The 19,780-nt window shown below is 42.3% G+C and overlaps 1 protein-coding gene across 3 annotated transcripts in view; it reads right to left on the bottom strand.

Annotated features, from left to right (window-relative positions):
* The window catches only part of mcamb (melanoma cell adhesion molecule b), a 153,376-nt gene that overhangs the window by 36,662 nt on the left and 96,934 nt on the right, over positions 1 to 19,780 (bottom strand). For all 3 annotated transcript variants that reach the window (XM_048562128.2, XM_048562126.2, XM_048562129.2), the window contains exons 5-7: positions 14,441 to 14,537; positions 13,578 to 13,757; positions 10,031 to 10,152 (exon numbers count right to left, since the gene is read on the bottom strand). In XM_048562128.2, the coding sequence (XP_048418085.2) occupies positions 10,031 to 10,152; positions 13,578 to 13,757; positions 14,441 to 14,537 (399 nt within the window). The remainder of the gene's footprint in view (positions 1 to 10,030; positions 10,153 to 13,577; positions 13,758 to 14,440; positions 14,538 to 19,780) is intronic.

Genomic DNA, 19,780 nt, shown 5'->3' with positions numbered 1-19,780 from the left:
GCTTATCCTGGCAATGAATTTTCAGGACTTATGAAGGCATGCTGGTGGCATTTCTCTGGGGATTTGAGGTATCAAATAGTGGTAGATGTTTGGACCTCTGTTCCACAAATGGCAGTGGATGCAGGATAATTTTAAATTTGAAATAGATAAATTTCATTAAACAAAACTATTAAGGGCTATGGGCCAAAGGCAGGTGTATGGAGTTAGGCCACAGATCAGCCATGATCTCAGTGAATGGTGGAATAGGCTGAAGGGGCTGAACATTTCTATGCTCCCATTTGTCTGCTGTTTGGTGGTGCATATTTCTGATACATTCAGGTTAGCAGTTATGTCCAGTGGGAAGCCCTGTAGACCAAGAGATTAGTGCCAGGTTTGAGGTCTTCAAACACTCTGTCCCTCAGAAGGCTAAAGGCTGCACTGGCACACTGGAGGCAATGTTGAGTTTCATTGCTGATGCCTGTCCTCAGTGAGAGAAGGCTGTCAAGGTATGTGAGAAGATTCACACCATTCAATGGCTCACTGTGTGTCTTAATAGTCAGCAGCATCTGGATGTGTGTGGGGCAATTGTGGGGGAGGGGAGAGGGAAGTTTTGTACAAAGGACCATTTCAGCTCTGGAGCTTAGCTTTGAGTATGTGTACATTCACAGCATCTGTGCACTGTGGTTAACTGGTGGAGGTTTTCATTGGAATCAGGGAAGATTGCAAAGGGCTGGAAAATGACAGGAAGCTGCTTAAGAAGGAACGGAGGTAGAAGGTGGGAAATTATGGACAAGTTAGCCTGACCTCAATCATTGGTAATATTTTAGAGACCATTATTAAAGATGAGATTGCAGGGGATCTTGTAGATGACACGGGTCCTGTCCATTGGCAGGGACTGGGTCTTTAGTTCGGGTGAGCACTTGTCGTAGGCTTGATGTGGGCTTGTGTGCCACTCTGATTCCCAGCTGTCATAGAGGTCTTGTGGTGAGTTCAGACATGTTCCTGATGTAGTGTAGTGTGATGAGTGTGTTGGGGCATGTAGAATCTTTCTGATGCTGTTCCTGTAGGCATCGCCTGACCCAGTTCTTTGGATATCCATTATCCTTGAACGCTTGGGAAGAGATATTCCTCCTCCTCTTGGCATAGTTCTATGTCGCTGCAGTGTGTTGTTGCCCTTTTAAATAGTGTTCGCATGCAGCTTCGTTTGTATGTGCTGGGATGGTTACTATTGAAGTTCAGTACCTGGTCTGTGTGTGGCTTTTCGGTGTACTTTTGTTTTCAGTTCCCCATTTGTCTTGCGATCTACCATGATGTCCAGGAATGGGAGTTGTTTGTTCTTCTCCTCTCTGGTGAATTTTATGCGGTGAGGGTGTTGGTTGAGTTTGTGTGTCTCTTCCAGTTTGGTCCTTTTAATGATGACAAAGGTGTCGTCCACGTAGCGTATCCATAGTTTAGGTTGGATTTGCGGAAGGGCAGTCCTTTCCAGTCTTTGCGTCATGGTTTCTGCTATGAGTCCGGAGATAGGTGATTCCACGGGTGACTCATTGATTTGCTTGTATGTTTAACAGTTGAAGTGTGTGGTCAGGCATAGGTTCAGTAGTTTAAGCATGTTGTCCTTGGAGATGGTCTCATTGGGGTCGTGTTCTTGTTCAAGTAATGTTGTCATTGTTTCCCTTGCTAGTGGTATGCCTATTGATGTGAATAGGGTGGTGACATCAAACGATATCATGGTCTCTTCGGCCTCTATCTTTACATCTTTGTCGGAGTTGAGGAATTCGTGGGTTGATTTGTTGACTAGGTGCTTGAGTCGTTTATGTAGTTCTCTGGCTAATCTGTGCCATGGAGTGCTTGGGAGGGAGACTATGGGTCTGAGGGGCACTTCCACTTGTGCACTTTAGGGAGGTTGTAGAATCAGAGTGTGTTGGTTCCTTCGGGTTTCATTCTGGAGTCTGTTTTGTTGATCTGTTCTGTTTAAGTCTTTGTAGTGTGTATAGGATTTTGTTGCCTAGTTGTGGTGTCCAGTCTCTGTTGTGGTTTCTGGCTTGCTGCTGTGTTCCAGTGAAGCTCAACGCAAGCTGGAGGAACAACACCTCATTGTCCACTTGGGGACTCCACAGCGCTCTGGACTCAAAAGTTGAGTTCAATAACTTTAGGGGTTAAACTCTCCCATGTCCCTGACCCCCTACCCCACACACCAGGCCTTATTATCACAGCCTGCCATCACACACCACTTATTGTTAGTCACTAACAGTCCCATTAACAGAGTTTATAAACCAGGTGGGAAAACGCACTGGCACTTCATCAGAGGCTGCACTGAGGATGTTACCAAGCATGGTAACGAAACGCCTGAAAACACAAACCAGCTCAGTGAGCCAACCAACCTCAACACCCTCAACCCGAGCTACAGATCCACTCCAAAATCTTAATCCATTTTCAGTACAAAATGGATAACCCCACTTGCTTACGTTGAACTCCATCTGCCACAAATTTGCCCATTCATTAGGCCTGTCAATGTTGCTGTTGGACTCTATCCTGGACACACTCCACAAATTCACTACGTTTCTGACAGGTGCCCGTCTGCCTCTCCCAAACTATGTTAAAGTTAAAATTCCCCAAACTGGAAGGGAACATGAGATTGGTACATGTAAGGCTTCATTTATGGGAAACAACATGTAAAACATGAGCAATGCAGCAAGCAAAATGTGTCAGAGTTCTTGAAGGAACTGGATCTGCATATAAAATCTTAAAGAGGGTTTACTTGAAAAAGAAAACTCTATTTAATCGGTTATTACAGTATGGGCATAATGATAATGCTCCCCTAATCTAAGTATAGCATACCGTTATACTCACTGCCCCTAAAAGAACAACATGACAGCTGAGAATTCCAATGATACACGATAGCAGTTAGTTTTATGTTGCTGCTACGAGTGCAAATCAGGGAGGTCATTCTGAAAAATAAGGAAATTGAGAACATATTTGTACCAGGGTCACTTCCCATAAATTGTCAGAGAGGAAAGTGGGCCACCTGCTATTAGAACTCAATTAAAGGGACAATAGGTTACACAGTAATTTGAATTATCTGGAGAGTCTAATAAAGTGATATTTAAAGATATGATTCATTTGTGTTAGAAGGACTAAAGTACTCAAAATCCCTCCGTGCCAGGCTCTCCTGTTGCCTGGAACTGAAGCAACCCACTTCCATCACTGCCTTGGGTCTGCTGCTACATTATTGTCAATTAACAAAGACCCTAGGACTGTTACAACTTGCAACCAGCAAATCGACAACAGGGGCACGATTAGTTCCATGTCCGACATGAAAATCCAATGTATTTTATTAGTCAAATTGGACTTCCTTGTTGGTTCGGTAGTAATCGAAGCAGTCATGCAGTCCTGTGGGGATGCAGGTGGTTTATGTTTGAAAGTTAGATCATAATAACAATATACCTGTGTATTACCTACTGTATTATCAGGCCTACTAAAATACACTGGGTAAATAAAGCAATTCCATTCTGGCAAACTGGCAAAGTGCAATAGGGGAGAATTGTTACAGGAAGTGTGCTACATGAAACAAAGGCTATATTTAAGATAATAATTAAACTCCACTTATCCTGCATTGCAGAGGCTGAGTGTCAGCTCTCAGATATCTCCTTTAACTTCCCTGGACCATGACTCGTCCATGATGCATCAGGCCATTATATCAACTAGAGTAACTGATCTCTTTTCATCTGGTAACCTTCTCCCAACTACCTCCAAGACGATAATCCCCCAGGCCCGCACAGCTCACTTCTATCTCCTCCCAAAAATCCATAAACAGGACTGCCCTGGCAGACCCATTGTTTCAGCCTGCTCCTGGCCCACAGAACTTATCTCTTCCTACCTCGGGCTCAGTCTTCTCTCCCCCATCCAATCCCTGCCCATGTACATCTGTTAGTCCTCTGATGCTCCACGCCAATTTCAGAATTTCCAGTTTGCAGGCTCCAGCCACCTCCTCTTTACCATGGACATGCAATCCCTTTACACGTCCATTCCCCACCAGGAGGGCTTTAGGGGATTTGTTTCTCCCCACGGCTGAGCTCATACTCGACCTCAACAACTTCTCTTTTAACTCCTCTCATTTTCTTCTGGTCAGAGGGGTGGCCATGGGTACCCGCATGGGCCCCAGTTATGCCTGTCTCCTCATGGGGTACGCGGAACATTCCTGGTTCCAGTCCTATTTTGGGCCCCACCCACCATTCTTTCTCCAATACATCAATTATATCATCGGTGCTGCTTCCCTCTCTCGTCCAGAATCAGAAAAGTTCATCAATTTTGCTTCCAATTTCTACCGTGGCTTCATTTCCACCTGGTCTACATCTGACTCCTCCCTTCCTCGACATCTGTTTCCATTTGTGGGGATAGACTGGCCCCTAATATCCACTATAAACCCACTGATTCCCAGAGCTACCTGGACTATACATCCTCAGGCCCTGCTTCCTGTAAAGATTCCATCCCATTCTCAGTTCCTCCATCTCTGTCATGAAGGTTCAGATGACGCTAACTTCACAAGGGAGCCTCCAAAATGTCCAACATCTTCCTCATCCGAGGATTCTCCAGCTCTATTATCAACAGGGCCCTCAACTGGGTCCGACCCATCTCCCGCACTTCCGCCCTCACCCCTTCTCTTCCCTCCCACAACAGTGATAGGGTTCCCCTTGTCCTTACCCACCATCCCACCAGCATCCACATCCAGAAGATCATCAGACGCCATTTCCGCCACCTCCAGCAAGATGCTACCACCAGACACATACTCCCCTCCCTTTTCTGCCTTCCACAGAGACCATTCCTCCAGGTCACCCTGGCTCACTTCCTTCACCCCCACAACCCCTCACAGCCCCATGGCACCTTTCCCTAAACCAATGATGGTGTAAGACCTGCCCATTTACCTCCTCTCTCTCCACTATCCAAGGACCCAAACATACCTTCTAGATGAAGCAGCACTTCACCTGCACTTCCCAGAATCTAGTCTACTGCATTTGCTGCTCACAACATGGACTCCTCTATATTGGGGAAATGAAGTATAGGCTGGGTGACTGCTTCCCAGAACATCTACGTTCTGTCCCCATAAAAACCCCTGAGCTTCCAGATGCCTGTCACTTTAATACACCACCCTGTTACCTGGCCAACATCACTAATCTCTGGCTTGCTGAAGTGTACCAACAAAGCTCAACGCAAGCTGGAGGAACAACACCTCATTTTCCACTTGGGGACCCCACAGCCCTCCAGACTCAAAATCAAGTTCAATAGTTTTAGGGCTTGAACTCTCCCACGTCCCAGCCCCCAACCCACACACCAGGACTTATTATCACAGCCTGCCATTACACACCACTTTTTGTTAGCCACTAACAGTCCCATTAACAGCTTCTCACCCTCCGTGCCAAATCATATCAAATCCTTTGTCTGTCCAACTATTTTTCACTCGCTTTGGGCTGTACCCCCACCTATCATTTACTCCTTGCCCCTTCTCCCACCCTATCTCCTGCATATAAACCAACATCTTTCTAGCTACCAGCCATTTCAGGAAGCATCACTGGACCTGAAAGGTTAAATCTGATTTTTCTTCAGATGCTGCCAGATCTGCTGAGCTTTTCCAACAACTTCTGTTTAGAACATAGAACATAGAAAAGTACAGCACAGTACAGGCCCTTCAGCCCACCATGTTGTGCCGTGGAATATTCCTAATCCAAAAATAAAATAACCTAACCTTCATTCCCCTCAATTCACTGCTGTCCATGTGCATGTCCAGCAGTCGCTTAAATGTCACGAATGACTCTGCTTCCACGACTACCACTGGCAAACTATTCCATGCGCTCACAACTCTCTGGGTGAAGAACCTCCCTCTGACGTCTCCTCTATACCTTCCTCCTAACACCTTAAAACTATGACCCCTCGTGGCAGTCAATCCTGCCCTGGGGAAAAGTCTCTGGCTATCAACTCTATCCATGCCTCTCATTACCTTGTACACCTCGATCAGGTCACCTCTCTTCCTCCCTCTCTCCAGAGAGAAAAGTCCGAGCTCAGTCAACCTCTCCTTGTAAGACAAGCCCTCCAGTCCAGGCAGCATCCTGGTAAACCTCCTTTGCATCCTCTCCAAAGCCTCCACATCTTTCCTATAATAGGGCGGCCAGAACTGGACACAATATTCCAAGTGTGGTCTCACCAGCGTTTTGCAGAGCTGCAGCATAACCTCGCGGCTCTTAAACTCAATCCCCCTGTTAATGAAAGCCAAAACACCATATGCATTCTTAACAACCTTATCCACCTGGGTGGCAACTTTGAGGGAGCTATGCACTTGAACACCAAGATCCCGCTGTTCCTCCACACTGCCGAGAATCCTGCCTATAATCCTATATTCAGCATTTAAGTTTGACCTTCCAAAATGCATCACTTTGCATTTATCCAGGTTGAACTCCATCTGCCATTTCACAGCCCAGCTCTGCATTCTGTCAATGTCTCGCTGAAGCTTGCAATAGCCCTCGATACTATCAACTGCACCTCCAACCTTTGTGTCATCAGCAAACATACTAACCCACCCCTCAACCTCCTCATCCAAGTCATTTATAAAAACTACAAAGAGCAGAGGCCCAAGAACAGAGCCCTGCAGGACACCGCTCAGCACTGACCTCCAGGCAGAATACTTACCATCTACAACCACTCTCTGCCTCCTGTCAGCCAACCAATTCTGAATCCAGACAGCCAAATCACCCTGTATCCCATACCTCCTGACTTTATGAATGAGCCTGCCATGGGGAACCTTATCAAATGCCTTGCTGAAGTCCATGTACACCACATCCACTGCTCGACCCTCGTCAACCTGTCTCGTGACCTCCTCAAAGAACTCAATAAGATTTGTAAGGCATGACCTGCCCCTCTCAAAGCCATGCTGACTCCCTTTAATCACGCTATGCTTTTCCAAATAGTCATAAATCCTATCCCTCAGGATTCTTTCCAAAACCTTGCTGACCACAGACGTAAGACTGACTGGTCTGTAATTTCCAGGGATTTCCCTATTCCCTTTCTTGAAAACAGGAACAACATTTGCCTCCCTCCAATCTTCCGGTACGACTCCCGTGGAGAGTGACGAAGCAAAGATCTTCGCCAGCGGCTTAGCAACCTCATTTCTCGCTTCCCGGAGCAACCTAGGATAAATCTGGTCTGGCCTTGGGGACTTATCAACCTTAATGTTTGCTAAGATTTCCAGCACATCATCTTCCTCAATCTTGATCTGTTCAAGCCTGTTTTCCTGCTCCTCAAAGTTCTTATTCACAACAAGGTCCCTTTCCTTAGTGAAAACCAAAGCAAAAAACTCATTTAGGGCTTCCCCTATCTGCTCAGACTCCACACACAAGTTCCCTACGCTATCCCAGATCGGCCCTACCTTCTCCCTGATCATTCTCTTATTCCTCACGTATGAGTAAAACGCCTTCGGGTTCTCCCTAATCCTTCCTGCCAAGCCTTTTTCGTGCCCTCTCCTGGCCCTCCTCAGTCCACTTTTGAGCTTCTTCTGAGCAAGCCTGTAATCCTCTAAAGCTGTGCTAGACCCTTGCTTCCTCCACCTTATGTATGCTGCCTTTTTCTTTTTGACAAGAAGTACCTCTGTACCCATCATCCAAGGCTCCTTAATCTTACCCCTTCTTACCTGTCTCAGAGGAACAAATTTATACATCACTCGCAATAACTGCTCCTTAAACAACCTCCACATGTCTGCTGTGCCCTTTCTGTGGAACAGCTGCTCCCAATCTGTACTTCCCAACTCCTGTCTGATAGCGTCATAGTTTCCTTTACCCCAGTTAAATATCTTCCCCTGGTAACTGCTCCTTTCCCTTTCCATGGCTGTGGTAAATGTGAGGCTGTTGTGGTCACTGTCGCCAAAGTGTTCTCCCACCAATTCCACTTATCCTGTAGTTCCTGCATATTTAACATTTAAGCTTGCATCTTAAAAGGGGCTCATTTCTACCACATTGCCAGAATATTAAGTTTCTTCTGTAAGCCCAAAATGAAAGTGTTGGAGGAAAGTACAAACTTGTGTAATGGACCCAGATTTGATCGTTGGTAGGTACTATGCTTGATCTAGTGACAGTATTTTGGCTGTTGTTAGCTTGCTAGGTTGTGAGATTTAACAGTGACTGTTTTATACTGTCACAAGTTCATACCTTGACTTAGATATTCTTCCAAGTACAATATTACAAAAATCTGAACAGTTTACGCTTAATTCTTATATTCGCTTCCAATAGCTAAATGATAAAGATTGCAACATGGAGTGTAACAATATTATCCTGTATATGAATTGGTTGTTTGTCTTCTACAGGTGCAAACTTCCAATTTCTTTTATGAATGTCGTTGAAAAGACAAGATCAGATACAAAGTATTCAGCTGCTTTATTTCTGAACACAGCAGCCACTTTGATTTCTTAACATTAATTTTGTTTAGGTTGCTTTCGTACAATAAAACAAAATAATCAATAAATACTATCTGAAAACCCTTCATAATTTCTAATTACTCAATGTATTCTGACATTCTTGCAGCCTTTGCTGTGTTGGCCTTACAGTCTATATTGTAATATGTTCTGTACACATAAGCAACCACTCTTTACATGTTTCCTATTGATGCTCACACATAAAAAGGTTCAGAAGTGTCTTGACACAACAGCGAAAAGTTAATTAACTTTTGAAACTAACACGTTACTCATTATTTCCAGTCTTTAGAATCTTTGGGGAAATGTAAGGTCAGATGGAATGATTACCCATAACACAATATGGCTGCCATGCATGAGCGGATATGGTCAGTGATGTCAAATGGCCATGACAGGATAGGCCGAAGGAAGTAGCCACACACGTGCCAATGATGTCACACTGCTGAAGAAAGGTCTGGATGGGGTGGTGGCTGGGTGCCCAGCTAGAATGGCGCAAAGACCAGAGATGGAGATGGAGGCCAGGTGTAGGAGCGAGGGGGTGGACTGCCGTGGGAGAGGGGCAGAGTGATACATGTGCCAACCTCCTTTTTGGCTGAGAGTGATGGGGAAGGCTGGGTGATGATTGGGAAGCCACAGGAATGAGCGGGAAGCAGTTTGGAAAAAAACAAGTTATTTTATCCTGTTGTGCAGTCTACTTTATTTTAGATACAATCTTCACCGTCTTTAGTTAGGGAGCTGCTTCCTGTTGCTTGAGAATGACATTAGCTCTCTTTCTTCTCTTTGTACCACTGAGGAAACTCAGCCAAGATCAAATCCTCTATGTTTTAACCAGCTACTGTAATAGTTTCCTTTTAAAACGGTCAAATCTCACGGCACTTTAAAATCTTCAAAAATAATCTTTTTCCAAATTCTTTCTGCAGAATAATTTCCAAAACACAATTGGCACTTCAACCATATTTGGTATGAACAGTCTGAGGGTTTGTGGGGAAGAGTGATCAATGGCGAGATTGGAGCAACTAAAATTTCCTATTTCTCATCATCCTGCACCTTCCAAACAAGTGATCTCTACCATTTAGAAAGAATAAGGCAGCAGATGCAAGGGAATGCTAGCACTAGCAAGTTTCCCTACGAGCCAGGCGCTGTTCTCACTTTACTGTGTCAAAATCCTGAACTCTTTTCTGAACAGCATTTAGGAAAAACTGTATCAGTTTGGGAATCTACAACAGCAATAAATGTTGTCCTATCCAGCAAAGACTTTATACTGTGGTGGTATATAGTTAAAAAAACACAGCTAACTAATTCTGTAAGAAACTGTGGATATTAGGGAGGGTCAGAATTAAGCTTTGATGCACGACTTCTAAAAATTAACCACTGAAAATCAATGTCTGGATTTACCAATGCACGGTAGAAGGCACTATTAATAATAATATATTATATTCAACTCAGTTCTCAATATTAAGAAAGAAGGACAAAAAAGAAATGGGCTGAGGGAAGAATTTTTTTTTGTTAAGATGGTCACATTTCCCCAATGATCCCTCCAAACCGTATATTTCTCGTTTAAAAAGCCAGATATGCAACACAGACGCCAAAACAGCTCCTCACCTGCACTCTGTAAAAGGTGTATTCAACAGAAGATGAGCCATCGGAGTTGCACATTAGGGTCACATTATCTGTCTCCTTCAATACTTTGGGCAAGTGCTGAAATTCCACATTTTCTGTTGGATCTGGTACAGCAGCCAAAATAGAAAGATTGGTATTGTGAAGTAAACTGAAGGACTTGTCACTCACTGTTACTGACATTGCTGCTAAGCCTCATCATAAAGCAGTTAAAGAAATATGCATTTATCCTTACAATAACATTAAAAACAATACCTTCAAACATAGTGGGGGACCAAGGGGCTAATGACAATGAGGGAATAGGAAACAAAAAATTTTGAGAAAGAACAAAATCTTGAGAAATAAAGGAGAAACTAATATATTTCCTGTACCTGAGGCCTACACGCTGGTACTCTAAAACAGATGGCTGCAGATAGCAGATGCCTTGTTTATAACCTTCCAGTTAGGGTCTAGTACACCCCACAGTTTGGAAGGTGAACATGTAATACCATAATTTAGGAAATCAGTAACCAGGAAACCACATACAAACAGATTAGAGATAGTAGGAACTGCAGATGCTGGAGAATCTGAGATAAAAAGGTGTAGAGCTGGATGAGCACAGCAGGCCAAGCAGCATGAGAGGAGCAGGAAGGCTGACGTTTCGGGCCTAGATCCAAAAATTTTCTGAAGAAGGGTCTAGGCCCGAAACATCAGCCTTCCTGCTCCTCTGATGCTGCTTGGCCTGCTGTGTTCATCCAGCTCTACACCCTGTTAACTTACAAACTGATTAGCTTTAGTTGTTGGGAAAATGTTGGAGTCTATTCTCAACGAGGGGTCAAGAAGGTGATTACTGAATTATAATATCAACAGGCAGAGTCCATATGCTTTTATGAAAGGGCCACAGTGTTTAGTTTTGAGTGTGAGTATGTGACTGTACTGGGTGAGAAAATGTCTGAATCTTCAAGTTAGGGCAAACCTGATTTAGATTGTAATTTAAGACCGTAAGACATACTGCAGAATTAGGCTATTCAGTCCATTGAATCTGCTCCACCATTTGATCTTGCCTGATATGTTTCTCAAGTCCCTCCTGCTTTCTCTCCATAACCTATAATCCTCTTAGTAATCAAGAACATACATATCTCTGCCTTAAATACACTCAATGACTTGGCCTCTTCAGCAATGAATCCCACAGATTCACAACCCTCTGGCTGAAGAAATTCCTCCCCATCTCAGTTTTAAAAGTTGTCTCTTTATTCTGAGGCCGTGCCCTTGGGTCCTAGTCTCTCCTGCTGGTAGAAACGTCTCCACAACCAGTCAATCCAGGCCTCTCAGTATTCAAGTTTCAATAACATTCTCTATCATCCTTCTAAACTGCATCAAGGACAAACCCAGAGTCCTCAACCGCTCCTCATGAGACATGTCCTTCATCCACAGGATCATTCTTTTAATTTGCAGTTTGCTTAAAGAGAAATCAACAGTTTTAAATTTCTGTAGGATTTGAACAGGCTAACTTTGAAAGGATGCATTGAAACAGCAGCCTAATTAGGAATGGGCTGAATGTGAATCCTCATTTACTGGGGGAGTTAGGTCTTTATATCAGGAACGTGTAGGAGTAGCTAACCCAGTGCCACTGAGCACTTGAGTGCAACTTAGAGTGCAGGAGTTAAACACCTCAATGAGTTCCATAGAGAAAGGAAAGAGGTGCATGCTTGATTTCTGCCTCACTAAGCAGCCGATTGGTGAGTATTTCTAATTTTTCAAGATAAATAAGGGCTTCAGTTTATGTTCAGGTTTCCATTCTTTTTAATCTTTTATAAAAATGGCTTTTCAGGTACAAGATTGGTACTTTTGCATCAAAAAGGGAAATAACATAATAAAGTGTAAAAAGCAGGGATACAAGAATTCTAATTAATATGACAGCAACAGCATGCTAGATGGTGTGATATAGCTGCAGGGTGTGGGAACTGTTGAATATCATAGTGATCCGCTTGAAGGGCTGAATGGCCTACCTATGTCACTATTGGGTGGCTTGAGAGGGATTTTGAGGCCCAGATGGCATACGTAAAAAAGTGTGAGCTTTTGTCTAGTTCAATGAGATGTGATGGCCTACCATGAAACCGATGGGATCTGTACTGTTCACATTTGTTGTTTTACTTGCTCTGAGGAGTGTTCAGTCACAAACTCCATGCTTACTACGTATTAATTCTTGTTATAAGAAATAAAATACTGATGAACTGTAAATTATATTACTGTACTAACATTGTTTAGCAAGGTTCATTATTGTTTGTTCAAAACTGTAGCTTTATTCTCTTAGCAGATTCCCTGATTTGCTTTGTTTACTTTTAAAGAAATTTTTTAGTCTCAAAACGCAAATTTAGTGGACTGGCCCAGGATTTTAAACAACGCACAGAGCATGTGCAGGATGCAGATGATTCAACAACGTGCGACATGTGGATTGATGCCTTTTATTCTCTGCACTCTCTTCCCTGTATTAGAAAGGCTGAGTTTCAGAGCTCATAGCAGTAAGGAATTTCCCATTGGTGTGAGCATTGTCTATGGGATGGATGGATGGAAAACTTTTCAACCTCAGTTGGTTGAAATCTCAAGAAGAAAATGATACTGACATTGCTCGTGGAATCCAGTATGTGGATAATAATGTGAACTCTGCTTTTTTGGAAGAGAATCTTCAAGCATCACTTTAATGCCTTTATGGAAACATACCAAAGAATTGGCCTCAGCCTCAATTTCAGGGAGACTCAAGTCCTTTACCAACCCATTCAAAGGAGAGTCCTGGCTTTCCCAAAATTTCAGAACACCAGCTTTGTATTTCACCAAGCTCTAATCTTACTCAACTGCGCAAAAATACTGGAGATCAGAGCAAGTCAGGCAGCATCCATGGAGAGAGAGCTCCTACACAACGCATAGTGAGTTTGTGGGCTTTTCATTACGCACTCTCAGCTGCATTAATGCTCACAGGTTTCTTCTGAGCCCCTCAAGCATCCTCCAATAGAGCCAGTGACTTTTCCACATTCAGTTCCCAGGTCTTCTGATGCTAATATTTAACTACCCGCTAATTCCTACTTCAAGTAGCAAAGGTCAACTGCAGCACTTCAATGTGACGTCCACTTCTGTCTCTGTCTACTTCTCCAACTACTTGTAACCCTTTGAGCTCCTCTTCGGTAAACTCAAACTGGCCCGAGTGATCTATGGAAAGCCTGGTAATAAACCCCTGGTCCATTGCTGGGTAGAGTTGATGTTGCTCCCTAGTAACACATGGAACTGTTCCAAAACTATTACTAATCATTAACTGCAAAATCATACAAACGGAAGATTTCATCAACACCATATGCTATAATAGTTGGACTGTTTATTTCAGGCTATGTACACCTGTATGGGAATTGAAGACTCGAGGTAAGATTTCTTCATCTCACAATGAAAATTTTACTTCTGACATTGTTTATAGCGTTCAGGTCAAGTCTCACTCTCAAGCAGGGCCATGCAATATTGCCCTGGTTTCCAGTTTAAGTCCGTTTTGCAATACTTGAATACTCACAGGATATTTGGATCTTGATCCTATTAGACTCCATTTTGTCTAATCCTGGTGGCATCCTGTAGTTTACCTCACAAAAAAATTTAGAATCTTTGTCCTTCTTCTCAGGCATATAATAAAGTGTGCTAGCGATGGTATAAAGTCCACTGGGCTCCTTTGTGGCCTGAGAAATCATATACATCTCTGAAAATAAACAAAACCAGAGAAAAAGCTGTGAGCAGTTAAACTTGCTGGGAAGTGAATAGTACCCGAAACATTTTCACCTTTGAACAAAAATACCCGGTTGTCTCAATCTCTCAAGTAAAGAATTATTAATGCTAAAGATCTAAAAGAAGAACAGAAAGTGCTGGAACAGCAAGTATGGCAGCATATGTGGAGAGAAAGCATAGTTCACATCTTGAGCCTAGTGAACCTTCTTCAGAACAGAGGCAAAGTCACTGGATTTGAAATGTTAACTCCGTTTTCTCTCCACAGATGCTGCCAGACCTGTTGAATTTCTCCAGCAATTTGTTTTTGCCTCAGTCTGTCTCATCTCCTTCCATCCTAGGAATTAGTCTGACAAACTTCTGCTGCACTCTTTCAACGGCAAATACATCCTTCCCTAGTCAATTTTCCTTGAAAAGGGTCAACACTAGTTTCAAAGCAAGTTAGAAGCTCCCAGAAACCGCGGTGGCATAACACAACTGGATTTTTGCCATTATTCTGAGGTTGTGGAGACTGATTAGGAAAGGAGTGGTGGCCAATAATAAACTTTCAAATTAATTACAGTTATGTGGAGATGATGCACTCGTTTCAACGATCTCAGCCAGAGGTAGCAGTAATTAAGTGGACAGGTTGAGAAAAGGTAACATGAAAATATGACATACTGTTGTTTATCTTGGTGGTAGCTTGCAATGGGGTGCGATCCTTGTACCATGTTATGTTGGGAGCAGGATAACCATTCCTAGTCTGACATGTGGCAATCTGAGAAAGAGATAACATCAAATCACGTCAACAATGACAATATCAATAACAGCACATCACCAATGTTCTTAAAAACACTTCATTAACAATAGAGGTGTTAAGAACATTGCAAATTTGTGAAAGAAACAGTATAACGGTAATTTATTTTTGTTTGTTACATGCTCTGAGCCTATTAGAAGAGAAGAGAACTACCTCGGTTTTCATGCAGATACATTTGCATATATCCAAGTGCTGCAAATATTCCCTGCTGATGTGGATCAAAGTGAATGCCTCTAAAGTAATTCTGTCAATAGTTCTACTTCAACATAGTTGTAAATTGCATACAAAATCAGTATATTTATTTTGTCATAGGGAGGCACGGTACTACTTTCCGTGGTTGTAATATTTACAGGGCAGTAACAGGTCTGTGTGCGTGCTGGAGTTATGACAGGAAACTGGAAACAGATTTCCCAGATGTCCTGCATGTTTTTCAAATTTAGGTTCTAGACCAGTGGCGATGGTAGCTAATTGGTAGGCAGCGCTGCTTGTTAGGCAGGAAAGCCACTAACAGAAGACTATAAATCAGGAGATAGGGTAGATAGGATTTGGGATGGGGTGGATGAAGATGTGGAAGTCATATTTGGGTGGGACAAGTATAGCCAGTGGAGGATGTCACAGGGAAGGGAAAGTAAAGGAGAAAGCAGGAAATCAGTGGCTAAGCAGTGATGGAGCTAAAACAAATAAGCATCTTGGGTTAATTGGGGATAAAACATACTTACTCCTCCAAAACTGTGCTGTAAATACATTTATTTATGGATACTTTATTTGCCTAATTTTACGTCCCAATCCAGAATATAAAAAAAGGACATAAATAAAGTTCTTAAAAGCTTCTCTGTCCTACCCATTTCATAAGAGCAAATTGGTTGCCCATATCTCAACCCACTGCCATTAAAACCAGAATTTTAAAAAAAGCTAACTTCTCAAGCAGCCCAAATCCATCCATTCTAGAAGGTAGAATTTAGCCTCAATATGTTTTCCAACCAGTACAGGCATCAAATACCTGCAGATCTAGAGGAATGTCACAACTACACAGCCAGCAGGAATGACTTTCATATTTGGGTTTCAGTAACATGGCAACTTCTGACGTTCTGACCAAACCAGCAGCAAACCCAGTGGATGGTCACTGTCAGGGATCCACAGCTTCCTGTCGAGCCCTTCAGAGATGTATTTGCCAACAGAAACAGAAAAAAGCAATACTATTAAGCAGTGGTTCATTTGCATTCAGAATCAACATCGGCAAATACTAAGTAAAAATCCAAGTAACTGCAAATGCTGAAAGTCAAAGAAAAATAAAAATTGCTGTTAAACTAAAACTAAAATTAAACCTTGCAAAGGTGGAAAAAACATACTAACTGCTACAGAAATCTCTCCAAATGTTTCATCGAGCTTCACCTTGCTGCATTTGGTAGGGACACACAGGAGCAGGCCATTTCAGCCCAGAGTCCTCTCAGCTATTCAATTAAATCATGGCTGATCATCTTAAATGTCACTTTCCTGCACTATCGCCATATCCCTTGATGTCATTAGTTTCTAGATGTTTATAGATTTTGATCTTGAATCTGCTCAGTAATTGAGTTACAACATCCCTGTGGGATACAGAATTCCAAAGATTAACTGACCCCTGAGTTAATACTCTATTTGTCTCAGTCTTTCATGACCTACTTCTTATCCTGAGATTACATCCTCTGGTTCTACACTTATCAGCCACAGGAAACATCCTACCTGCATCCGTCCTGTCAGCAAGCCCTGTAATGATGTTGGAAGCTTCAATGAGGTCACCCCTCATTCTTTGGAATTCTGGTGAAATCAGACTCAATCTCCTTAATCTTTCATCATATGACAACTCAACCATCCAGGGATGAATCTGATGAATCTCTATGCAGTATCTCTGCCAAATTAAACTTTCCTTCTATAAAAAAATCAAAACTGGCCATAATACTTCAGGTGAGGTTTCATCAGGCTCCATACAATTGCAGCAAGATATCTTTTGTCCCGTGTTTAAATCCCTTGCAATCCCTTTCCAACATGCTATTTGCCTTAGCTGTTGATGGGACTGATTCCTTAGGTGACCTGTGAACACGGGCGAGGCCCCTTTAGACATTTCTCAGCCTCTCACCATTTAAGAAATATTCTGCCTTTCTGCTTTCTCTACCAAACTGAAAAACTCACTTTCTTCCAACTGTCATTTTCCATCTCATTCACTTCACTGTTCAGGTCCTCTGGAAGCCCTGCATCATCTTCACAACTTACTTCCCACTCAGCTTGATACCAGCAGCAAATTTGGAAACATTACAATTGGTCTCCACATCCAGATCATTTATATACCTTGTGAACAGCTGTGAACCTAGCACTGATTCCTGCACTACCTACTTGTAACAGGCATTTTTAAATTCATTGTTTGGATGTTGGCATTGCTGTCAAGGTAGCTTTATTGGTTATCCCCAAACTGTCCTTCAACTGAGTGACTTGCTTTACTATTTCAAAGTGCAGTTAGAAACCAAACAATTATTCTTTTATTCTTTTCTTTATTCATTTACAGGATGAGGGCGTCGCTATCTAGGCAGCATTTATTGCCCATCCCTAATTGCCCAGAGAGCAGTTAGGAGTCAACTGCATTGCTGTGGGGCTGGAGTCACATGTAGGCCAGACCAGGTAAGGGTGGCAGTTTCCTTCCCTAAAGAACATTAGTGAACCAGATGGGTTTATTCCTGACACCTGGCAATGGGTTCATGGTCATCATTAGATTCTTAATTCCAGATATTTTATTGAATTCAAATTCCACCATCTGCTGTGGCTGGATTTGAACCCAATTAATTCAGCCATATAGGTTTCATCTTCATTAGCAAAGCCAAATATTAGAATTTTCTTGCTCCAAAAAAACTCCCTATTCACCGCATGATTCTGTTTCACATGTGGAGGTATTTGCTGACTGATTCATTTGGTATGCAGTTTAGTGGAGTGTCACTGAAGTTACTTCGTGTTTTATCTTTATTTTCAGGTTCAGCTAGAGTTCTGTCATTCTCAAGGTATTGCAAGAGGAGATGATCATCTGCTCCCTATTGTCTGCCAGGACTGACTGGATATTCTTAGTGCCTTACTGTCATTTAAAGTAAATGAGCTTGGAGGCTGGAAGTTGCAGTATTGGAATGTACATTGATAACTTGGAATGAAACCACTGCAATCAGACTAGCCTTACATTCCAGACGTGAACACATCTGCAGACAGTTGGTCTGGACCAGCAAATTACCAATATGCCACCATCTCGGAGAACTACCCTTGTGAGAATGATTAGGATATTCTTGCACTCTGCATTGTCTAATAACAATTCTCAATCTAGATCAGGATTTTTCCCAGAATCCCATATGCTCGTTATATTTATTAACCTCCTGCGTAAGACCTTATGAAAAGTCTCCCAAAAATCCAAATATATCACATTCACTGGTGTGCCCTTTATCAATGACACCTGTAACATACTCAAAAAAAACACTCCAAGTTTGTCAAACATGATATTCCCTCATAAATCCACACGGATTCTGCCCAATTTTTCCATTTGCTTCTAAAGTGTCCAATTATTCCATCTTTCATAAGTGATCACAACATGTTTTCTATTGTAATCTATGTGCATTACATATATTAACATTTATTTTGGAGTTTGATTTTGAAATAGTGGCATGGGCATGGAAATTGTAGCATCTACAAGATGCACAGTGGAAATTCAGCAAGGTTTCATCGACAGCACCTCCAAACCCACAACTATTTTCACCTCAAAGGGCAACAGATACATGTGAACGTCATCACCTGCAAGTTTCCCTTCAAGCCGTCAACTACCCTGACTTAGAAATATACTGCTATTCCTTTGGCGCGGTTGGGTCCAAATCCTGGAATTCTCTCCCCAACAGCACTGTGGAACCTCCTACAGCAGTTTGCAAAGGTTGCTCACTACCACCTTCTCATGGGCAACTAGGGGCAGCCGATACATATTGCCCACGTCCCATGAATGAATTTTTTAAAAAAGTGGGTCTCAGTCTGTGTGTAAGAAGGGGTTGCAGGCTTTCTGCAGCCATGTTCTATTTTAAAATCACTATGAGACAGATTTTCTGGACTGGTAAAGGTAATTTGTGTTACTACCACAGCAAACATTAGAGAGCATTACCTCAGTTTCAGTTAGAAAGATCAGGAATTGATTTTATTCAGCTTGGGGCAAAATTGAATGTATAAAACAGTTTTTCCTTCAGAAATGAGTTAGTTTGGAAAAGTTAGGAAGTAGGTTACTTCAGTGAAAGGGTTATAGTTTTAACATTTTAGATCAGAGATGTTTGGTTAGAACCTGAAAGGGCTATTTGAAGCAAAGAGATTCAAAGTTCAATTGTGTGAATATTTAAGGAAAACGCTTTCAAGCTCCCAAACTTGGAAATTGAAAGCAACAATTAAGTCAAACCTATATATGTGGTAGAGAAGGGAATTCTCTCTACTGCTTGAGTGCAGTAAAAGTATGCTGCTGAGATGAATACACTATTGTATTTTTAAACAGTCGTTTTGAAATATTTAAAACTGTTTTATATAAAATAGCTTGGTTTATTTTATCTTTTCTTTTAAGTATTATACTTTTGTTTTTAACAAATAAATTTAGATTCACAACATTGTGTGCTTGTTTTTCAAACAAAGACTACCTTGTTAAATAAGAAAAGCCAAAACATGATCTAAAAAAGAACTGCATTTCATTTTGGGATCTGACTTGCCCAGTAATAACAGCAGCAGGATCATAACACTATTACTGATATCAGACTAACAGGTTTTTTAAAACTCACTTGTGGAATGCTGGCTGGCAAGGATTTATTGCCTACCTATAACTGTCCTTGAGAAGGTGGGGGTGAACTGCCTTCTTGAACCATTGCATCCACATGCTGTAGATTGACCTACACTGTTGTTAAAGAGGGAATCTCAGGACTTTGATCCAGTGACAGAGAAGGAATGGGAATATATTTCCAAGTCAGGATGGTGAGTTGCTTGGAGAGGAACTTGGAGGGGTGGTGTTCCCATGTATCTGCTGCTGTGGTCTTTCCAGATGGAAGTGGTCATGGGTTTGGAAGATACTGTTGCAGGATCTTTGGTGAAATTCTGCATCTTGTAGATAGTACACACTGCTGCTGCTGTCGGTAGAGGGAGTGAATACTTGTGGATGTGATGCCGGTCAAGCGGGCTGC

The sequence above is a fragment of the Stegostoma tigrinum genome, chromosome 32 (assembly GCF_030684315.1).
Source record: "Stegostoma tigrinum isolate sSteTig4 chromosome 32, sSteTig4.hap1, whole genome shotgun sequence".
Lineage (NCBI taxonomy): Eukaryota > Metazoa > Chordata > Chondrichthyes > Orectolobiformes > Stegostomatidae > Stegostoma > Stegostoma tigrinum.
This window is presented reverse-complemented; position numbering and strand designations above follow the sequence as displayed.